Source organism: Brachycentrus maculatus, unplaced genomic scaffold (genome assembly GCF_059751285.1).
Source record: "Brachycentrus maculatus isolate JH-2025_06_01 unplaced genomic scaffold, ASM5975128v1 h1tg000243l, whole genome shotgun sequence".
In the NCBI taxonomy this organism is placed as follows: Eukaryota; Metazoa; Arthropoda; class Insecta; order Trichoptera; family Brachycentridae; genus Brachycentrus; species Brachycentrus maculatus.
The window spans coordinates 193,936-215,355 of NW_028280994.1; the positions used below are offsets into that span (position 1 = coordinate 193,936).

General features: G+C 38.3%; 2 protein-coding genes across 3 annotated transcripts; both read right to left on the reverse strand.

Moving 5' to 3' along the window:
* Positions 1–3,334: 3,334 nt before the first annotated feature.
* LOC148306361 (uncharacterized) lies at positions 3,335–6,747 on the reverse strand. Of its 2 annotated transcripts, XR_015838016.1 has the most exons (3): positions 6,418–6,747; positions 5,563–6,050; positions 3,335–4,532 (listed from the first exon to the last, which is right to left on the reverse strand). XR_015838016.1 is itself a non-coding variant. In XM_088265176.1 (2 exons), the coding sequence occupies exon 2, from the start codon at positions 4,463–4,465 to the stop codon at positions 3,401–3,403; it is 1,065 nt and encodes a 354-aa protein (XP_088121302.1). In that variant the 5' UTR covers positions 4,466–4,532; positions 5,563–5,695; the 3' UTR covers positions 3,345–3,400. The 2 variants fall into 2 exon arrangements, 1 of the variants encoding a protein (XP_088121302.1); XM_088265176.1 differs by lacking the exon at positions 6,418–6,747 and having other exon boundaries at positions 3,345–4,532; positions 5,563–5,695.
* Positions 6,748–15,468: 8,721 nt separating this feature from the next.
* On the reverse strand, positions 15,469–18,101 carry LOC148306362 (uncharacterized). The gene is made up of 3 exons (XM_088265174.1): positions 17,873–18,101; positions 17,133–17,560; positions 15,469–16,629 (listed from the first exon to the last, which is right to left on the reverse strand). Exons 2-3 carry the CDS (start codon positions 17,536–17,538, stop codon positions 15,722–15,724), a joined length of 1,314 nt encoding a protein of 437 aa, XP_088121300.1. The 5' UTR covers positions 17,539–17,560; positions 17,873–18,101; the 3' UTR covers positions 15,469–15,721.
* Between the last annotated feature and the right edge of the window lie 3,319 nt (positions 18,102–21,420).

The window sequence follows — 21,420 nt, forward strand, 5'->3', positions numbered from 1 at the left end:
GTTATGTATACGATAGATAAGTGATGGCTGAAATATGTGTGGAGGTAGACACCGAACGAAAGCATAAATGAGATCACGGCAGGAATTAAACGTTACCTTAATACAATCTAAACCACACAAAAATAAATACTTAAAATAGTATAAAATTAATATTTTAAGATTAGATTAGGAAGAGTAGTAAGATAATGCAGTGTACAGGAGCTTAAAATTTGATGACGCTTTGCAAGTCTACTGCTTCCAAGTTAGTGTTGATTTATCTTCAAAAGAATTCATTTTTGAGCTTCTCGAAGGAAGACGAAAGCGAGGAGGGCAGTACAGAAGGTACAAGGACCAACTGAACGCCACGTTTAGGTTGGCGGCGATTGATGGCGACTGGGAGTCGCGCGCTGGAGACAGAGATGGATGGAGAAGCTCCGTGAACGGTGTTCACGAGGTCTCTGCGCGCGGCTGCCGGCACGACAGAAGTGATGAGGACACAGAGTGCATAGTGTGTGCTCGAATCATTAAGTCCAAGGTTGGCATGCTGAGTCACATGCGCACTCGTATATAGCCCCACATGCTGAGGACAATATCCTCGAGCGCGATTCGAGAGCCATTTTTATTATTATCAGTTATTTTTTAGTAGAATCTGTACCCAGTGCACATCCTACATAATAACAGGTCTAGAATTTGTTTGTTTCCCATTTCTACGTACAGAAGCAACTTGCCGATGGTTATGCCTGAACAATACCTGTTTCATGTGCCTGAGAGGGTATTCCCATAAGGGATTCTTCTACATCTTTAACAAGAGTATTCTTGCTTATTTCGATTTTTTGTTAATGTATACGCTTTAAATTTTAGTTTGTAATGTGTATGTTAATTATAAATTTAATTGGATTGAATTAATGTAAATTGAACAGTTTTCACAAGTTTGTGTGATCAAAATAAGGAATTTTACAGATAGCTTCGCTGAATACATGTATTTACTTTGCAAATGTGAGTTGATATGTCGTGTACTTTCAAATGACTTCTTTGGGTGCATCCATACATAAAGAGGAAATGTTTCCGTGGACATCTAAACTTACATGAGTTAACATATGCGCCTTAAGCGTCCCCCTTTGCTTAAATTTGCTTTTACATTGTGAACATGTGAACGGCTTCTCCTCCGTATGTGTAACCATGTGAGATTTTAAATATCTTTCCTGGGAACACTTATACGAGCACATTGCACACGAGAACCGTTTTTCAACAGCATGAGTCAACATATGTTTTTTTAAATTACTTTTCAGGGAACACGTGAATTTACATTCCAAACAGGAAAACGGTTTCTCTCCAGTATGAATAAAGACATGTTTCTTTAAATCGTGTTTCCGTGTACACGTATATTTACACTCGGTACAAGAGAATTTTGGTTGCGTTGCACTAAAAGAAGGTTCCTCGTTGTTCTTCTCTGCATCATTATATATATTTCCCGTTTCCTCATTACCTGAAAAGTTTAGAAAAACGTTAGGGGCGAATAATATATTATTTTATATTAATATCCCAGTACTCTTTTTTTTCCTTCAGAGAAATCTGTAAACAACATACTTTTCAACAAAAACAAAAAATCAAAGACGATAAAATACCATAACAAATTAGTTTATTGTTTTTTATAATTATTATAAAGACATATCATATTCATATTTTTCGCAGCAGAGGGTTCAAACGCAGAAACTGTAACTCAGACTCCGTTACAAGGTTAGTAAAATTACTAAATACATTAATTGTAAGTCACATTTTTACATAAAATCCATACAAATAAGATATGTGACGAAACTACCTTTGTTATTTTAATTGTTTTCTTGGATATAGTATGAATGCATCTTTGACAGGTTTGTTTGTCATCCCTACATGCCTCGTAGTTGTCATTTTCCTCCTTCTTGCTTCTTTTGGGGTATTATAATATCTTCATAAGCATTAATACGTCTTCTCTAACCCTTATACGCACGAAATGGTAGACAGGGCACCGCATAGTATAGACGCAGTGTTATCTTAATCGTTAGTTACATGAAGGCGAGGTGATCATTCCTGCGCTTCAGGGACCAGTCAAGGATAACATTTAATGAATATCAGAGTATGAAATCACTAATACTTATTTTCACTTACCCTGGGAATTGAACCCGGGACGGTAGCTAAACACGCGGACACTTATTTAATAAAGTGTAATGTTACACACATTCCTTACCATTCATCGTTCACTTTGTGTAGTAACTAACTAACTAACCATCACGCCGCTTCTCCGCAGGGGTAGGCAGAGAGAATAGAACGCCACACCACTCTGTCTTTGCAAACATTCTTCGCCTCTTACAAGTTCATGCATCTCCTCATACATACCCGCCGATTGTTACGTCTCCTAACCTGACCACTTTCAAGTATTTGGCATACCTGATCGTGCCATGTTTTTCTCGATCTTCCTCTGCTCCTTTTTCCAATTACATTCGCCTCATAAATTTGTTTTACCGTTCTTTCCTCACTCATTCGTTCTACATGTCCAAACCATCTCAACACACCTTTCCATAGTAACTACTTTAAATTTTTGTTACATTATCATACCACAATATTAACAATGCTTTTAATATACAAAATATGAAATTTAATGCCTACTCAATATTAATACTTACTAAGGTTGGTTAGTTCGGTGCTATGGATAGCTTCAGAGCTATCTTGTCGAATGTCAGAATGATCTTCGAATGTTTCTGTTAAAGTCATAATTTCGCTAGGTACTCCCTCGTACTGTAGCTCCGATTTGCCATAGTTTCCTGGTTCCGCTTTGATGATAGGAACTTCCGGATACGTAATCTCTTCCTTCACAGCGGAATATGACAAACCTCCTGGAACATCACTATCAAATAACGCCCCTTCCCCACTAGACGCGTCTCCCGGTTCAGCCTTGACTGAAGCGGACTCCATCTGTTCTTCACTTATTAATATTACTACTCTAAAAATTATATCGCCTCGTATCAAAGGTATAAAGCGAAGATTATATTCGAAGTACAGCAATTTTCTGACAGGACCGATATGGCCTATAACAAAGCAATATGGCCGAAATAGGCCTATAGAAAAATCACTAAATAACCAGATTTACAGTACCTACCTCAATACTAGACCGGGGTTTGTTGTAAAACTGGTTCAGCGTCAAATCTAAAAGTATTCGTAACTTGTCGACATGAAGTATTATAAGGCATAGTTATCGTTTTATTAATATTGACTTTGGAAAAAATAACAGTAAAGTTTATTTCAAATAAGAAGTTAAATAATTCATGAGACAGTAAAACATAAGGAAATAAAATTGACATAACATTAATACAAACACTGATTTTTTTAGTTTTGCTTTATTTACAGAATTCTCGAGTACGTATATTGTACATACAAAGTATTGATTTTACTGTCGAAGATACTCTATTTCGAGCCTTTTGTTTTTTTTCTGCTTCGTGCTATTATGAGTTGTCATATGTTCTTTTAAATTACCTTTACGAAAACTTCTATATGTGCACTCCGAGCAGGAGAAAGGTTTCTCTCCGGTATTGTGAGTTAACATGTGTTCTTTTAAATACCGTTTCTGCAAACATTTGTAATCACATTCTGAACAGGAGAATGATTTCTGTCCGGTATGAATTAACATATGATTTTTCAAGACATCCGACCGGGAACATGCGAATGTACACTCGGAACATGAGAAAGGTTTCTCCCCAGTATGAGTCAAAACATGTTTCTTTAAATCCGTTTTCTTAAAACACGTAAATTTACACTCTGAACATGAGAATGGTTTTTCTCCAGCATGAGATAACAAATGCACATTTAATGACCCTTTTCGTGTAAACGTACTCGTACACTGTGAACACGAGAACGGCTTCTTCCCAGTGTGAACAATCATGTGTGTTAAAAATTGCGTTTTCTTAAAGCATTTGTATGCGCACTCCGAACACGAAAACCGTTTCTCTCCAGTATGAGATGACATGTGCACTTTTAACGACCCCTCATACTTAAACTTCTTAGCACAGTGCGAACATGAAAAAGGCATCTCCCCATTGTGAGTCGCCATGTGCGATTTTAAATACCTTTTATGTGAACATCTAAACTCACATTCTGGACAGGAGAATAATTTCACCCCAGCATGAGTTAAAAAGTGATCTTTTAAATTACCTTTCGTTCTACATTTGTATTCGCACTCAGAACACGAGAACGGTTTCTCCCCTGTGTGAGTTAACAAATGGATTTTCATTACATAAAACCGCGAACATGTAAATTTACACTCAAGGCATGAGAACAGTTTCTCCCCAGTATGAGTTAATATGTGCAACTTTAGCGACCCTTTCTGTGTAAATTTCTTTGGGCACTGTGAACACGAAAACGGCTTTTCCTCGGCGTGAGTTAGCATATGCGACTTTAAATGCCACTTTCGTAAACATGTATGTTTACACTTGGGGCATGAGAATCCTCGTTGCATTGTGATAGAGAAGGTTTCTCGTGATTCTTTTTTAAAATATTAGATGCTACCCCCGTTTTTTCATCACCTGAAAAGTCAAGAAAGACAATGAAGATACACAAAAAAGTATAATATAAAATAATATAATAAAATCAAGTTTAAATGTTTATAAAATAAATCAAATAATCAAATGAACGAATACAATTCGATGTAAAATAGTTATTCTAGAAAGATTCGTAGTAAAGAAAATAATTCCCAACCAGCGCCGACATTCATACAAGATGAATCGAAAGAATACCAGTTATAATAATTACAGAAAAAACAACGAAAACAAATATGTAATTAATAATGAAGCACACTTTGGTCTTGTGTCAATTCTATTCGATGAAAAGTATAGGGGATATGTTCCATGCGCTAGTCACATTAAAATGTTGCAACGGGCATTTCACTCGTGAGTGCACATATAAGCGGACGAGTGCCGTCCCGAGCCTAACTCGTTATCCTTTCATTTCTCGTGAAGGGGCCATGATTCTCACTCATGTCGAAGCGGTGAAGAAGCTATGTATACATAATGATACATTTTTCACGAAAACATCTATATAAATGATTTATTATTAAACCATATCCACCTAGAGAACGCCCTAGGTGGAGCATATGGAGTCCACAAACTGTCTCCAGGCTTTTCTGTCAGCTCCCTTGCATCCTCCCAAGTCAGATCCGCGTCCCGAAGTGGTCGGGAACCCGATGCCTTGTAAAGGAGGCAAGCTTGATGGCGGCTCTCGGGAGGCATGCGGAGTACATGGCCAGGCTAACTGAATCACCTTGTCTTGACGACAGCTGTGACCAAGATTTGCTGCGTCCTACGCCTTATCTCTTCATTCCTCACAAAGTCAAACCACCGCACGCCTAAAAATTCCCGCAGACACTTATTCTCAGCGCTCAGTACACGGCTGCTCTGGGCCCTTGTAAGGTGCCATGTTTCACAGCCGTATAAGAGAACAGGAGCAATGCAGGCATTGTATAGGCGGCATTTGGTCTTCACCGAGTATAAATCCGATCTCCAGATGGCCTTCATACTGCTATATAAATAGGTCATATTTATTAATAATAATACTTACTAGCGTCGTTGACGAGAAATTTGGTATTTCGTAAAGAAAAAAGGCATTCTTGTTGGATGCTAGGATATTCTGTATATGTTTCAATAAAGGTTTCACTCATTATGCCACCATACTGTAGTCCAGCACTGGTCGCAGGTTCAGTCGACTCTTCCCCAGTGTGAAAAATGCCGCTATTATCATCCTCACTTTCTTCTTCAGCCTTGATGACAGATGCTTTAGAGTAAATAATCCTAGAGTCCTCACAAAGAGGTAAATTATAATTTGCCCCATCAGACTCTGTTTTACTCTTGGATACATCGCGATACGAAGCTCCGTCGAGACATTCTGGTTCCATCTTGATAATAGGAACATTCCGGTAGATAATCTCTTCCTTTACAGCGGAATATAACTCATCTCCTGGAATATCACTAATAACGCCATCACTCCCAAACACATCTCCCGGTTCGATCTTTACTGAAGTGAGCTCCATCTCTTTCGGATACTTTCACCTGCAAACATTAGTTTAAACAAAACCGGAGATTAGATCAATTCATCCGGAAGACGTCACGTATATATCGTATCCATCTTTAAATCTAACTACATTCCTAATGTTAGCAAAATACCTAATAATACATTTATTTATTAATTTAAAAACATTTTTTCCTTCATTTACGACCGTAGCCAATTTGTACATAATAAATATAATACGTCTTCTTCGTTTTTAAAGTTTAAGAATATAATAAAATGTATTAAAAATAAATATCAAGCCACTTATTGAACTTTTTACTGTGCAACAGATCTTTTTAGGTAAAACCAGAAGGTTTTTCCTCCATGTGAAAAATATTTAGTATATTTAAAAAAATAATTAAACAATACCTTTTCTTCAAAATGCAAAAACAACACTTTCTGCCCTGTAGCGGGTAAATATGAAGTCAAAAGTATGCCGCTTTTGCTGGGATATAGTACATTTTCTGGGCATTCCGAAAACATGCACAACTGAAAATTGACGATTTTAGATAAATGACGTTCTTGAAAGGAGTGAGCGATGTGTACGTGTTGAAATGAGGCGTAACGACTAACCCTTACTGATTATTGAATTTGTATTTGCTTGAACAAAAAGGTAGTACATTATCTCTTACGGTTCCTTATAATACGTATATTAGGGAGACTGCAAGTGCGTAGAATTATTGACAACTAGAGAATTGCAAAATATATGGTGTTGTCATAGTAAAAAATATGCTATAATGTCTACCAGTTTCCAAGCTAACCGCTTCTTTATCATGACTGATTAATACTAAAACACTATCTACTTAACAAAATTCTAAATATTTTGACGGTTAGACAAAGGAGCTTGGGTAGATCTCAAGTGGCTTTATTTTTTTTGTGTTGATTGGCAGTCACAGTCAAAAGGGATTAGGGATGTTGAGTGATTGGAAACATTTAATAACGGACTTTTAGAAAAATCATTTACTTGTGTATTTATTAATTGTAAATTATTTTTAATTGCCTTTTTTATTTCCAATTTTTATAAGTAGTCTAATTTAAGTCCTGTATTGCATGTGTGTAATATATTTAGACCTTTATTTTTATCAAATGAGTGATTATTTTCTATAAGGTGATTGGTAAATTCAAAGTTATTATGATTTTTTAGACATCTTGTATGCTCTTTATTATTATTTTTCAATTACCTTGATATATTGCATAATTTGGGTGTTTAAAATATTACATTAAAAATCGTTTTTCTTCCCATTAAAATTTTCACTTCTAGGCGCGCAGATAGATCATTTGTTCGTTATCAGACAAAAAAAAAAATAATAAAACGACGGCGGGTTTCTTCAAAGCCTAACCTTTCTTTAGAAAAATATATTTTATTATTTCGAATTGTAAAATATATTTTTCTTCGGAACAATGACAACAGACCATCAATGTTTACGATGGGTAAGACCGGCAATTAAGGGAATTTTCGGCCATTAGGAATAATGCATTTCGTCGGCCGCGTCTAGGGTCGTTAAAAACGGGCCGACCCACGGACCCAAGGCTACGATCATAAATATTATGCCGCCTTTGTAACTACCCTCGCGCCGCCTCTCGGGAGTGGAAGGCAGAGAGAGGATAGAACGCCACACTACCTTGTCTAATTTCCGCCATCTTTCCTTGTACGCGTCCATAAGGCACTCCCGTATGTACTGGCAATACATATGGATGAATAAATAATAAAATATATACATCACGCTCTAAGTTCCATTTAGGAAACTTGAAATAGCAATTAAAATTGAAAATTAAACTTTACATTAAAATCAACCTTGTCAGGAATCGAACCTGAACTTCGAGTGGTTGACAAACGCGTCAACCACTACTCTGAAAGGAGTCTCTATTAATTCATTATTTTATGTAATAATTATAAGTTAATCTAGTTATTATAATCAGTTAATTAAGAATCAGTTAGTTAATAATAAGTCATGATATAATTAGTTTTGTTAACTTTTAATTATTTGTAAGTCTATAACTCGGTTACTATTAACGAGTAGTTGTGGACACCGTATGCTCCACCTAGGGAGCAGATATGGGTTTAAGATTATAGTAAGTAAGCTACGATAAGATTATTCTTAAGTTAACTAGGGTAAGGAGTAAGCGAGAGGGGTAATACGACCCTCTTGCTCTAGCAACAGTAGGGGTAGGACGCGAGCTGAAGACGCCTCACCCCAGTCGACGAAAAATCCCCGACCGCGCAGGTCGAACGCGCACGCCGTCGCGCTCGACCCGAGCCCAAACTCGGCACTTCATCAGCTAAGTGCTCAGCCGCGAGGAGAAATCGTGTGAAGTGAATGGTGGTCATTTCTCCAAGACACGATGTAGCCAGCGCTACAAGGCCATCTTCCAGCCGCGAAGATGCCTCATCCCTCACCCTTCACATCGAGGAACGCCAGGTTCTTTCCGACAGCGAAGGAACTGCTCATCTAGGACGTCCGCCGTCCACCCAGGAACACTAGATTCCTGCCCCTCCAGGAACACCAGATTCCTGCCCCTCGAAGACCGCCCAGCCTACAACCTGTGGCCGTCACGCCCAACGGGATCCCACAACCCCGGAGCCGTTCATGGCTCATAACTGTGGAACAATCTCAATCTTCGTTACGGTGTTTCGTTAAGTGAATCTGTGAACAAGACATGAGCTAGAAAAGTGAACTTTGGACTATGTTGAGGACCTTTCGTTTAGTATAAGCTATTTTCTAAGTGTTGTAATCTAGGGTAAGTCATTTTAATAATATGTCTACGTAATCGATTAAACCAGGTACATGAAACATTCAAGTTTTAATTATCCTTCCCCCTTTTACCTTTATCTTGATTGTAATTGTATTTAATTCGATGCACACTTCCTCCGGGCTTAAATAAACAAAGATTAAATTCATTCAGATTAGAACTTAACAAGCGCGATATTAATATATTGTACATAGCGAGGTAACACGGTACACGAGGCTTCCTTTTCCGCGGATAATCGAGTTCCCGGAATTTGTATTCGCCGCCCCGCGAGAACGATCAATGGCGATTTCCCCCCCATTATCTCTCCAGAACGTAGCCGTCAGGATGATTTCCCTCCGAAATTATCGATCAAACCCCTTCTCTATGTCCAAATAGTAATCCCGAATGATCAGAGGGTTGTTAATTGGCGCCCAACGTGGGGCGCGATTTGATTAGTTTTGCGCCCTCTAGCAAAACCAATAAAATCGGAAAAATCAAGTGCGATTTTCCTTACTCATGCCCTGAAACGTATAAAAATTTTCTCGTCTCAATGCTCCTTCGACTAGCCAAATTAATATTATAAGTACGATCTTATTTTCTTAATTATGCCCGATCCTCTTAAATTTTATGCATCACATTTCTTTCGCATTTAATGACAATCTCTTGCACCCGAATTTTGGCTATTTTTATTCAAAAATATCCTGGCGCCCTTAATTAAATTCTTATTGTAATATGCGATTATAATTGTAATTTTCACGAGTTGACGATAGCAAATTATGTTTACGTAATGTTTTACTCAAGCGAGAGTACAACGGCTTTCATATTCTCCAAAAATCGCACAATATAGTTAAATAGAAACGATAGAATTAGTAATTTTTTTCCCCTCGTTCGAATAATTTCCATTTGTAAAATCGCGATTCTATGTCGTAATTATTGAAAAACGATACAACTTAATTATGGTTACATAATGTTTTGATAAAGAGATATCGAAATAGGTTAAAGTTTTAAATCATTATTGCATGAATTACGTTTTGAAGAATAAATTATTTTATAGATTCTTAAAATCCCATATTATTTTTATCAACGGAAGGTAATTTTAAACGGAATTGTTTCATGTACCTAATCACAACTACTTGAAAAGATGCTTATATTTTTGATAATTATCGTTAGTTTTCTCAGTGACAAAACAAATGCAAATTTTCATATTGATATCGAGAAGATTAACTCGGATTTATTTATTAAAACAGGGAACCTGCCGATTGGTAAATTATTCGCCAAGAGGTTGTTTCGAAATTTCAAAAGAAGGAAAAAGGAAATCACTATTAAAAATACCTAAATTTTTCCAATAATAATTAAACAATCGCATTACCTAATCTCTAACTACTCTAATCAATTCCTTTCTCTAATGTATATTTTAAACATTCCAAGGGGTGGCGATTGATATATTGCATAATTTGGGTGTTTAAAATATTACATTAAAAATCGTTTTTCTTCCCATTAAAATTTTCACTTCTAGGCGCGCAGATAGATCATTTGTTCGTTATCAGACAAAAAAAAAAATAATAAAACGACGGCGGGTTTCTTCAAAGCCTAACCTTTCTTTAGAAAAATATATTTTATTATTTCGAATTGTAAAATATATTTTTCTTCGGAACAATGACAACAGACCATCAATGTTTACGATGGGTAAGACCGGCAATTAAGGGAATTTTCGGCCATTAGGAATAATGCATTTCGTCGGCCGCGTCTAGGGTCGTTAAAAACGGGCCGACCCACGGACCCAAGGCTACGATCATAAATATTATGCCGCCTTTGTAACTACCCTCGCGCCGCCTCTCGGGAGTGGAAGGCAGAGAGAGGATAGAACGCCACACTACCTTGTCTAATTTCCGCCATCTTTCCTTGTACGCGTCCATAAGGCACTCCCGTATGTACTGGCAATACATATGGATGAATAAATAATAAAATATATACATCACGCTCTAAGTTCCATTTAGGAAACTTGAAATAGCAATTAAAATTGAAAATTAAACTTTACATTAAAATCAACCTTGTCAGGAATCGAACCTGAACTTCGAGTGGTTGACAAACGCGTCAACCACTACTCTGAAAGGAGTCTCTATTAATTCATTATTTTATGTAATAATTATAAGTTAATCTAGTTATTATAATCAGTTAATTAAGAATCAGTTAGTTAATAATAAGTCATGATATAATTAGTTTTGTTAACTTTTAATTATTTGTAAGTCTATAACTCGGTTACTATTAACGAGTAGTTGTGGACACCGTATGCTCCACCTAGGGAGCAGATATGGGTTTAAGATTATAGTAAGTAAGCTACGATAAGATTATTCTTAAGTTAACTAGGGTAAGGAGTAAGCGAGAGGGGTAATACGACCCTCTTGCTCTAGCAACAGTAGGGGTAGGACGCGAGCTGAAGACGCCTCACCCCAGTCGACGAAAAATCCCCGACCGCGCAGGTCGAACGCGCACGCCGTCGCGCTCGACCCGAGCCCAAACTCGGCACTTCATCAGCTAAGTGCTCAGCCGCGAGGAGAAATCGTGTGAAGTGAATGGTGGTCATTTCTCCAAGACACGATGTAGCCAGCGCTACAAGGCCATCTTCCAGCCGCGAAGATGCCTCATCCCTCACCCTTCACATCGAGGAACGCCAGGTTCTTTCCGACAGCGAAGGAACTGCTCATCTAGGACGTCCGCCGTCCACCCAGGAACACTAGATTCCTGCCCCTCCAGGAACACCAGATTCCTGCCCCTCGAAGACCGCCCAGCCTACAACCTGTGGCCGTCACGCCCAACGGGATCCCACAACCCCGGAGCCGTTCATGGCTCATAACTGTGGAACAATCTCAATCTTCGTTACGGTGTTTCGTTAAGTGAATCTGTGAACAAGACATGAGCTAGAAAAGTGAACTTTGGACTATGTTGAGGACCTTTCGTTTAGTATAAGCTATTTTCTAAGTGTTGTAATCTAGGGTAAGTCATTTTAATAATATGTCTACGTAATCGATTAAACCAGGTACATGAAACATTCAAGTTTTAATTATCCTTCCCCCTTTTACCTTTATCTTGATTGTAATTGTATTTAATTCGATGCACACTTCCTCCGGGCTTAAATAAACAAAGATTAAATTCATTCAGATTAGAACTTAACAAGCGCGATATTAATATATTGTACATAGCGAGGTAACACGGTACACGAGGCTTCCTTTTCCGCGGATAATCGAGTTCCCGGAATTTGTATTCGCCGCCCCGCGAGAACGATCAATGGCGATTTCCCCCCCATTATCTCTCCAGAACGTAGCCGTCAGGATGATTTCCCTCCGAAATTATCGATCAAACCCCTTCTCTATGTCCAAATAGTAATCCCGAATGATCAGAGGGTTGTTAATTGGCGCCCAACGTGGGGCGCGATTTGATTAGTTTTGCGCCCTCTAGCAAAACCAATAAAATCGGAAAAATCAAGTGCGATTTTCCTTACTCATGCCCTGAAACGTATAAAAATTTTCTCGTCTCAATGCTCCTTCGACTAGCCAAATTAATATTATAAGTACGATCTTATTTTCTTAATTATGCCCGATCCTCTTAAATTTTATGCATCACATTTCTTTCGCATTTAATGACAATCTCTTGCACCCGAATTTTGGCTATTTTTATTCAAAAATATCCTGGCGCCCTTAATTAAATTCTTATTGTAATATGCGATTATAATTGTAATTTTCACGAGTTGACGATAGCAAATTATGTTTACGTAATGTTTTACTCAAGCGAGAGTACAACGGCTTTCATATTCTCCAAAAATCGCACAATATAGTTAAATAGAAACGATAGAATTAGTAATTTTTTTCCCCTCGTTCGAATAATTTCCATTTGTAAAATCGCGATTCTATGTCGTAATTATTGAAAAACGATACAACTTAATTATGGTTACATAATGTTTTGATAAAGAGATATCGAAATAGGTTAAAGTTTTAAATCATTATTGCATGAATTACGTTTTGAAGAATAAATTATTTTATAGATTCTTAAAATCCCATATTATTTTTATCAACGGAAGGTAATTTTAAACGGAATTGTTTCATGTACCTAATCACAACTACTTGAAAAGATGCTTATATTTTTGATAATTATCGTTAGTTTTCTCAGTGACAAAACAAATGCAAATTTTCATATTGATATCGAGAAGATTAACTCGGATTTATTTATTAAAACAGGGAACCTGCCGATTGGTAAATTATTCGCCAAGAGGTTGTTTCGAAATTTCAAAAGAAGGAAAAAGGAAATCACTATTAAAAATACCTAAATTTTTCCAATAATAATTAAACAATCGCATTACCTAATCTCTAACTACTCTAATCAATTCCTTTCTCTAATGTATATTTTAAACATTCCAAGGGGTGGCGATTGATATATTGCATAATTTGGGTGTTTAAAATATTACATTAAAAATCGTTTTTCTTCCCATTAAAATTTTCACTTCTAGGCGCGCAGATAGATCATTTGTTCGTTATCAGACAAAAAAAAAAATAATAAAACGACGGCGGGTTTCTTCAAAGCCTAACCTTTCTTTAGAAAAATATATTTTATTATTTCGAATTGTAAAATATATTTTTCTTCGGAACAATGACAACAGACCATCAATGTTTACGATGGGTAAGACCGGCAATTAAGGGAATTTTCGGCCATTAGGAATAATGCATTTCGTCGGCCGCGTCTAGGGTCGTTAAAAACGGGCCGACCCACGGACCCAAGGCTACGATCATAAATATTATGCCGCCTTTGTAACTACCCTCGCGCCGCCTCTCGGGAGTGGAAGGCAGAGAGAGGATAGAACGCCACACTACCTTGTCTAATTTCCGCCATCTTTCCTTGTACGCGTCCATAAGGCACTCCCGTATGTACTGGCAATACATATGGATGAATAAATAATAAAATATATACATCACGCTCTAAGTTCCATTTAGGAAACTTGAAATAGCAATTAAAATTGAAAATTAAACTTTACATTAAAATCAACCTTGTCAGGAATCGAACCTGAACTTCGAGTGGTTGACAAACGCGTCAACCACTACTCTGAAAGGAGTCTCTATTAATTCATTATTTTATGTAATAATTATAAGTTAATCTAGTTATTATAATCAGTTAATTAAGAATCAGTTAGTTAATAATAAGTCATGATATAATTAGTTTTGTTAACTTTTAATTATTTGTAAGTCTATAACTCGGTTACTATTAACGAGTAGTTGTGGACACCGTATGCTCCACCTAGGGAGCAGATATGGGTTTAAGATTATAGTAAGTAAGCTACGATAAGATTATTCTTAAGTTAACTAGGGTAAGGAGTAAGCGAGAGGGGTAATACGACCCTCTTGCTCTAGCAACAGTAGGGGTAGGACGCGAGCTGAAGACGCCTCACCCCAGTCGACGAAAAATCCCCGACCGCGCAGGTCGAACGCGCACGCCGTCGCGCTCGACCCGAGCCCAAACTCGGCACTTCATCAGCTAAGTGCTCAGCCGCGAGGAGAAATCGTGTGAAGTGAATGGTGGTCATTTCTCCAAGACACGATGTAGCCAGCGCTACAAGGCCATCTTCCAGCCGCGAAGATGCCTCATCCCTCACCCTTCACATCGAGGAACGCCAGGTTCTTTCCGACAGCGAAGGAACTGCTCATCTAGGACGTCCGCCGTCCACCCAGGAACACTAGATTCCTGCCCCTCCAGGAACACCAGATTCCTGCCCCTCGAAGACCGCCCAGCCTACAACCTGTGGCCGTCACGCCCAACGGGATCCCACAACCCCGGAGCCGTTCATGGCTCATAACTGTGGAACAATCTCAATCTTCGTTACGGTGTTTCGTTAAGTGAATCTGTGAACAAGACATGAGCTAGAAAAGTGAACTTTGGACTATGTTGAGGACCTTTCGTTTAGTATAAGCTATTTTCTAAGTGTTGTAATCTAGGGTAAGTCATTTTAATAATATGTCTACGTAATCGATTAAACCAGGTACATGAAACATTCAAGTTTTAATTATCCTTCCCCCTTTTACCTTTATCTTGATTGTAATTGTATTTAATTCGATGCACACTTCCTCCGGGCTTAAATAAACAAAGATTAAATTCATTCAGATTAGAACTTAACAAGCGCGATATTAATATATTGTACATAGCGAGGTAACACGGTACACGAGGCTTCCTTTTCCGCGGATAATCGAGTTCCCGGAATTTGTATTCGCCGCCCCGCGAGAACGATCAATGGCGATTTCCCCCCCCATTATCTCTCCAGAACGTAGCCGTCAGGATGATTTCCCTCCGAAATTATCGATCAAACCCCTTCTCTATGTCCAAATAGTAATCCCGAATGATCAGAGGGTTGTTAACCTAACGTCCAAGTGACTGTGAAATCTAGCTACGACTTGTGCAACCCCGTTTATTATGTCCCTACTCAGGCTTCAACTTTTTAAGTTTCATAGCCTATGCCTACTCGTGAGTGGATTTACTCTTTATGTTTAAAGTTTTATAATTAATGTGTCTTTAATACAGGGTTACCGACTACAGTTTTATAATGACTATATTTTCGTGGAACATTAATGTTTATTTATATCGATTTCTAATCTAAGTTAACATAAATAAATAAATGAATAAACATATTTTATAAACACAGTTATATTGCGCTTTATTTACAAGTAAATGTGTTTTCTGTATCAAGTTGTGACAACCCCTACATTTTGTGAATATTTAAACTTTCTGAATAAGCGGCAGCTCAAACGCCACACGGTGTGTATATTTGGTAAGTTTTCATAATATCCTTTATATCCATATACAAAAAATATATTTTTTTAGGCTTAATTTTTGTTGATAAAATCGCGGCATGCTGGATACTGCCATAGTAATACCTTCCGGCATTGAAAGGGGTAATGTCCATTCGCTATAGCTTTTTCGCCTTAGTATGAGTTGCAGCATGTTTTCTCAAATCATGTCTCCGTAAACATGTAAATTTACACTCAGAACAAGAGAATGGTGTAAACATGAATGAGTTTGTAAATGAAACTGTACTCTCAATGCTGTGAGATAACATGTGCGCATCCAAGGACTCTTTCTGAGTAAATCGACTTGAACACTGAGAACAAGACAACGGTTCATCTTCGGTACGATGTATCTGCGTCCTGTGGAGTGTTAAATGCCTTCTTTGAGCACACGCAAATGTACATTTCGAGCAAGGGTACAATCCCTTTTCATTACGGGCAGGCAAGGACGGATGCTCAGAATGAGTTTTCATGTGCACTTTTAGATAGCTATTCAGTGCACATTTATAACTGCACTCCGAACAGGAGAACGGTTTATGTTTAGTATGCGTCAACATGTGGTTTTTCAAGCCACCTTTCGTTCTGGCTTTGTATTCACACTCGGTACAAGAGAATGGTTTCTCACCGGTGTGAGTTAGCATGTGAGATTTCAGAATATTCATGCGCGTGCTTCCGAACTCGCACTCGGAACATGAGAACCGTTTCTCGCCAGTGTGAGAGAACATGTGCATCTTTAACCCCAATTTTTGAGTAAACTTCTTTGCGCATTCTAAGCACGAGAACGGCTTTTCCTCGGAATGAGTGAACACGTGAGACCTTAAGGACGATTTTCTTGTGCATTTGTATTCACATTCGGAACAGGAAAATACTTTCGCTCTAGTGTGAGTCAGCATGTGCCTTTTCAAGAACTGTTCCTGCGAACACGTGTATTCACACCGAGAGCAAGTTAACAATTGTGGCATGGCGCTACGACAAGGATTCTCAGTGTCCTTTTTAGAATGAGTTGATTTTTGTCCAGCGCCTGTTTCACCTAGAAAGTAAAGAAAGGCATTGAAAACTTAAAACCAGAGTAAAAATTACAGCCGATTAACGTGGAAGAGGCGAAGACTGTTTGCAAAGACATTGGTGTGGCTTTCTATTCTCTAGCTACCCTTGCGAGGAGGCGGTGCGATGGTTAAATAATATTATTCCTGTTGAATTGAAGTATTTGTTTTCTTCTACGTCATTCTATTGTTAGCTAAATAAACAAAAGACGATGAAAATGATCTATTATGATTGTTTTTTTAGGTAGGTACCGACCTGTTACTAAAAACAGCATTCCAACTCCTCGTTTGCATCGTAATTTCGTTTAACCGTTTTTTCCTCGCTCACACGTTCCACATGTCCAAACCATTTCAACACACCTATCTTGATTTTATCGATAATGCTCATCTTATTTCACCGTTCGAACATCTATCATACATCGTTTTGCCGCACGTCCGTCTGAGGGATCGCATTTCCGACTATAGTAGTAGCAGTAATAATAATACTCACTATCTGACGAAGACACTCCCCCGTCTTTAAGTTCAGTACCAAGCTCCGGTGGAACTGGCTCATGCTTAATTTGAAGAGCGCCGCTATATTTACTATCTCTTTCTTCGGCCTTGATGGCGGAAGCCTCAGGGTAAATAATCTTAGGGGATGATAAGTTAACGCGCAAGGCATGACTTGCTATGCAAGCCTCCGGTTCGTTACACAACACGTCACGACGCGATGTCGCTTCTCCAACGTGGAGAGTGTCGTCGTCACTTCCAGGTTCTTGCTTGATAACAGGAGCTTCTGGATATGTGATCTCCTTTTTTGTAGAATATGCTATATCTCCTGGAGTATAACTAATAACGCCACAACTCTCGAAGGGTGGAACATCTTCCGGTTCCGCTTTGACTGCAGCAAGCTCCATCTGTTCTTCAGATACTTATAGCCTGCAAATATCAAAGTTAGGTACACATATCTGAAGTAGATTCCATCTATACCGACTTTTCACTAATCACTACATACATATCATTCCATAAAGTACCTTCTCAGATCATTTATTTTGGATCTCCGAATAAGTTTTATTTTATATATGTCAGGCAGCTGGCTAATTCGGGTATTGGCAATATCTACATGTATTTTGTTATGTCCTCGTGTATTATGATTATGAATTTCTTTGTTAAAAATCTGCATGGTGTTGCTGTGAGTCGTTTTAAACATTATTTGAAGCATTGTATTTGTATATGAAGCCATACACTTACCGACTACTGAAAAAAGGCTTGCATAACCTCGAATTTACTCGTAGGAAGATATAGCACTCCCTACAATACACTGACAGAACCATGTATCAAGGCGAGATGACTGACTCCACATGTACCAGCTACTACATGATATGTAGCGTCTCCCACAAACGCTTATAGATGATCGATCAATTTACTAGTAAACATGTTTAGTACATGACAGCTTCCAATTTGACACACGGGACTGTACGCGTAGAAAATGGCTAACAGCCTAACCACAGACCACAGACTAACTAATTTATATACCACAGACAAGAAATTTATAAACAGAACGCAGACTTCTCCCAAATCCCGCGGCTGAATGTGACGTCACTGGAGAATAGACGAGAAATTAGCGTTATGGCGGCTACAATAACTAACTATTTTCTGTACCTTTTTTTTATATTTTACATTTTGTCCTGTGTTTTCTTGTTTGTTACTATGAAATAGTGTAGTGCTATAGTCAGCACGCTCGGCTAAAATACAATATAAGTGATTTTTTTCACTTTCATATTTGTTACGGACAGATCGCACACCCCGTGCGGCGGCCCTGAAAAAGAATTCCAGGCGCCTGGCGGCGAGCGAAACGGTCGCCCGTCGGAATGCGGCCCGAAGAAGGGCCTCTATGGATTCTACCGATTTCTCATGTATTTACAGAATGTATTAGATATAAGAAAGAATAAGACAATGTTAATACATAAATGCGCCTAGATGTTAAGTAGTATAAATAGATTACTGATATAAGATAGGATAAAATAAACTTGCAAATTGTAAATTGTAATGTAATAACGAACTGTTGGAACGGCACCGGTACGGTATGAAAGTGTAGCCCGTCCGGAGCCCATTAGAGAGAGACAGAGATATGGCTGTCTCTCTCCCCCGGCCGCTGATTGGCTGTACTTTCCCATTGTCGGGCGGTACGCGATCACGGCCGGGTATATAGAGGGCGCATTTTTTGGTAATAAACCAGTTCTGGTGTGACTGTTGAAACCTGTGTTTCATTTCTCCGCTCCCGCTCCTTGGACTACTCGCCGCGCCGCCAGCCTGGACCGCTTCGCCTCATTATACCGATTCACGGACCAGTTTCGGAAAGCCCTTATCAGGGCTATTGAGGTTGACTTGTCGGTTCAGTGCCCGCTCTTCCCGGCTCATACATCCATTCACCTCCGTCCGTATCCAGCTTACTCGGTAACTCGGTACGGCGGGGCCGTCTGGAACGTCACCCCTTACAACGGTGGCATAGTTGGGAGATTCCGAAGAAGGCCAGGCGTGTACATTTTTGAGAGTCATCGCACGTAACCCACGCCGGTTACAATATTAATTCAATATTACCCTGCACTAAAGCGGAGGGCTGATAATTTTTCCTCATGTGTTAACGCTCAAGATAACAATGCGTTTATATGATGCAGTGCCCTATGCACCATTGGGTGCGGATACCTTATCATTCATGTTTTGTTTTTTGACAAACCTATTTTTTTATGTTAAAAAATGACAACAACAAAACAGATTGAGAGTCCCTGGCATTCTTTTTCACTTTCCTGACCTTGGTTTTCAATAGTTGCTATTCAAACTTTGTACCAACTACTCGTCTGTAGTTATAGATAATTCGTTAATAAACACCTACTCCAATCATTGCGAGATAAGGCAGTAACTACAGAGCCGAACTTGTTCATGTATAATTTTATTTTATTTGATTTATTTACGGTTCACAAACAATGAAAAACATATTGCAATAAACGAAATACAGTGCAATACAAATAGTTTTGATGTTTTTCATCAATTATATGGGAACACAACAAGCTTACAGAAACAATAAAAGTACAGGTTAAACACATATCACTTACTCCTTTCAAGAACGTCATAAATCAAAAAACTTGATTTTTCAGGAGAATGTTTTTAAAGTTAAAAAATATAATACGATGTATTAAAAATTAATATCAAGCCACTTATCGAACTTTTTACTGTGCAACAGATCTTTTTAGGTAAAACCTGAAGGTTTTTTCTCCATTTGAAAAATATTCAGTACATTTAAAAAAATAATTAAACAATACCTTTTCTTCAAAATGCAAAAACAACACTTTCTGCCCTGCAGCGGGTAAATATAAAGTTAAAAATATGCCGCTTTTGCTGGGATATACTACATTTTCTGGGCAATCCGAAAACATGCACAACTGAAAATTGACGATTTTTTATTTATGACGTTCTTGAAAGGAGTGAGCGATATATAAAGAATAGAAATTTGGTTGTGAAAAAAGGGGTAGTAACAATTAAAAGTAATGAAGTAAGAAAAATAAAAATAAAAATTAGAAGTAAAAATTAAAAGTGAAATTAAACTATGCTACATAAGGTACAAAATTCAAGACTCCACCAGTTTGATGAAATCAATTTAAATCCGGTAATAGTCCTCTTGTATTTCTCCGTGCCATCATTAAATATGTCGATGGTCACATTATCAGTATTTTCTAAATTATTATACAATCTTAGCATCCTAGAAATGGAGTTAAAGTGTGCCATATTATTGTTATATACTGGGAGAGAAAATGTGTTGTGCCTCCTTAATCGCCGAGAGGGAACACTCATTGCTATCTTCTCGACACAAAATGCTGAATCAATGTTCTCCTTCTTCTCCGTCTTAATCCTCATTGCTAAGGGCTGTGACCCTTGCAGAAGCAATGACTCTTCTCCAGTTATCCCTTGACTGCGCTGCACGTAGCGCTCCAACCACTGAGGTACCTGCTGCTGCCTTAATTTGATCGGTCCATCGTGCGGGGGATCTTCCTCTCCCTCTCTTTCCCTCCAGGCTACCGATCACAACTAGTCGTTCCAGGCTATCCTCGTTGCCACGCGCAACGTGTCCAAAGAACTGGAGAATCCGTCGGGTACAGATATTGGCCAGAGTCAAGCCATCCAAGCGTAGTTCCTGGCGAATGGACTCATTAGTGCGTCTAGCTGTCCATAGAATTCGGAGCATGCGCCTCCAACACCACATTTCGAAGGCATCAATTTTTCTCCTTTCTGCTGCTTTTATAGTCCATGTTTCAGCAGCATAGAGAAAAATGGAGTGGACCAAGCTCCTGACAAGCTTCATCTTGGTGTTGTTACTCACACCCCGGTCTTTCCAGATTTTGTCTAGCTTAGACATGGCACTTTTGGCGATGGCGATACGAATCAATATTACTATGAATTATATTATAAAGATACATTAAGTCTGCAATTTGTCTCCTGATTTAATAAGATAATAATAAGAATAAAGAATATTATTTTATGACATCTCAACATAGATGAAGAAGCATATGGAAGTCTATGCATTTACGGGGCTTACGACCGTCATAGGCTGGTTTAAGTCACTCTATATACGTATAACATTTACCAATTCTATCCATGATTGACAACCACACTACTCAAATTCTTAGAAGTTCTATATACATGAACATATAGCTCACTCCTTTCAAGAACGTCATAAATCGAAAATCGTCAATTTTCAGTTGTGCGTGTTTTCGGAATGCCCAGAAAATGTACTATATCCCAGC

Bases quoted from the DNA above. Each gene is read 5' to 3' on its own strand.
- LOC148306361 (XM_088265176.1), bottom strand. From the start codon at position 4,465: ATGCAACGAGGATTCTCATGCCCCAAGTGTAAACATACATGTTTACGA.
- LOC148306362 (XM_088265174.1), bottom strand. From the start codon at position 17,538: ATGGAGCTTGCTGCAGTCAAAGCGGAACCGGAAGATGTTCCACCCTTC. The intron at 16,630-17,132 runs GTGAGTATTATT...TTTACTTTCTAG, and splicing joins GGGAGTGTCTTCGTCAGATA to GTGAAACAGGCGCTGGACAA.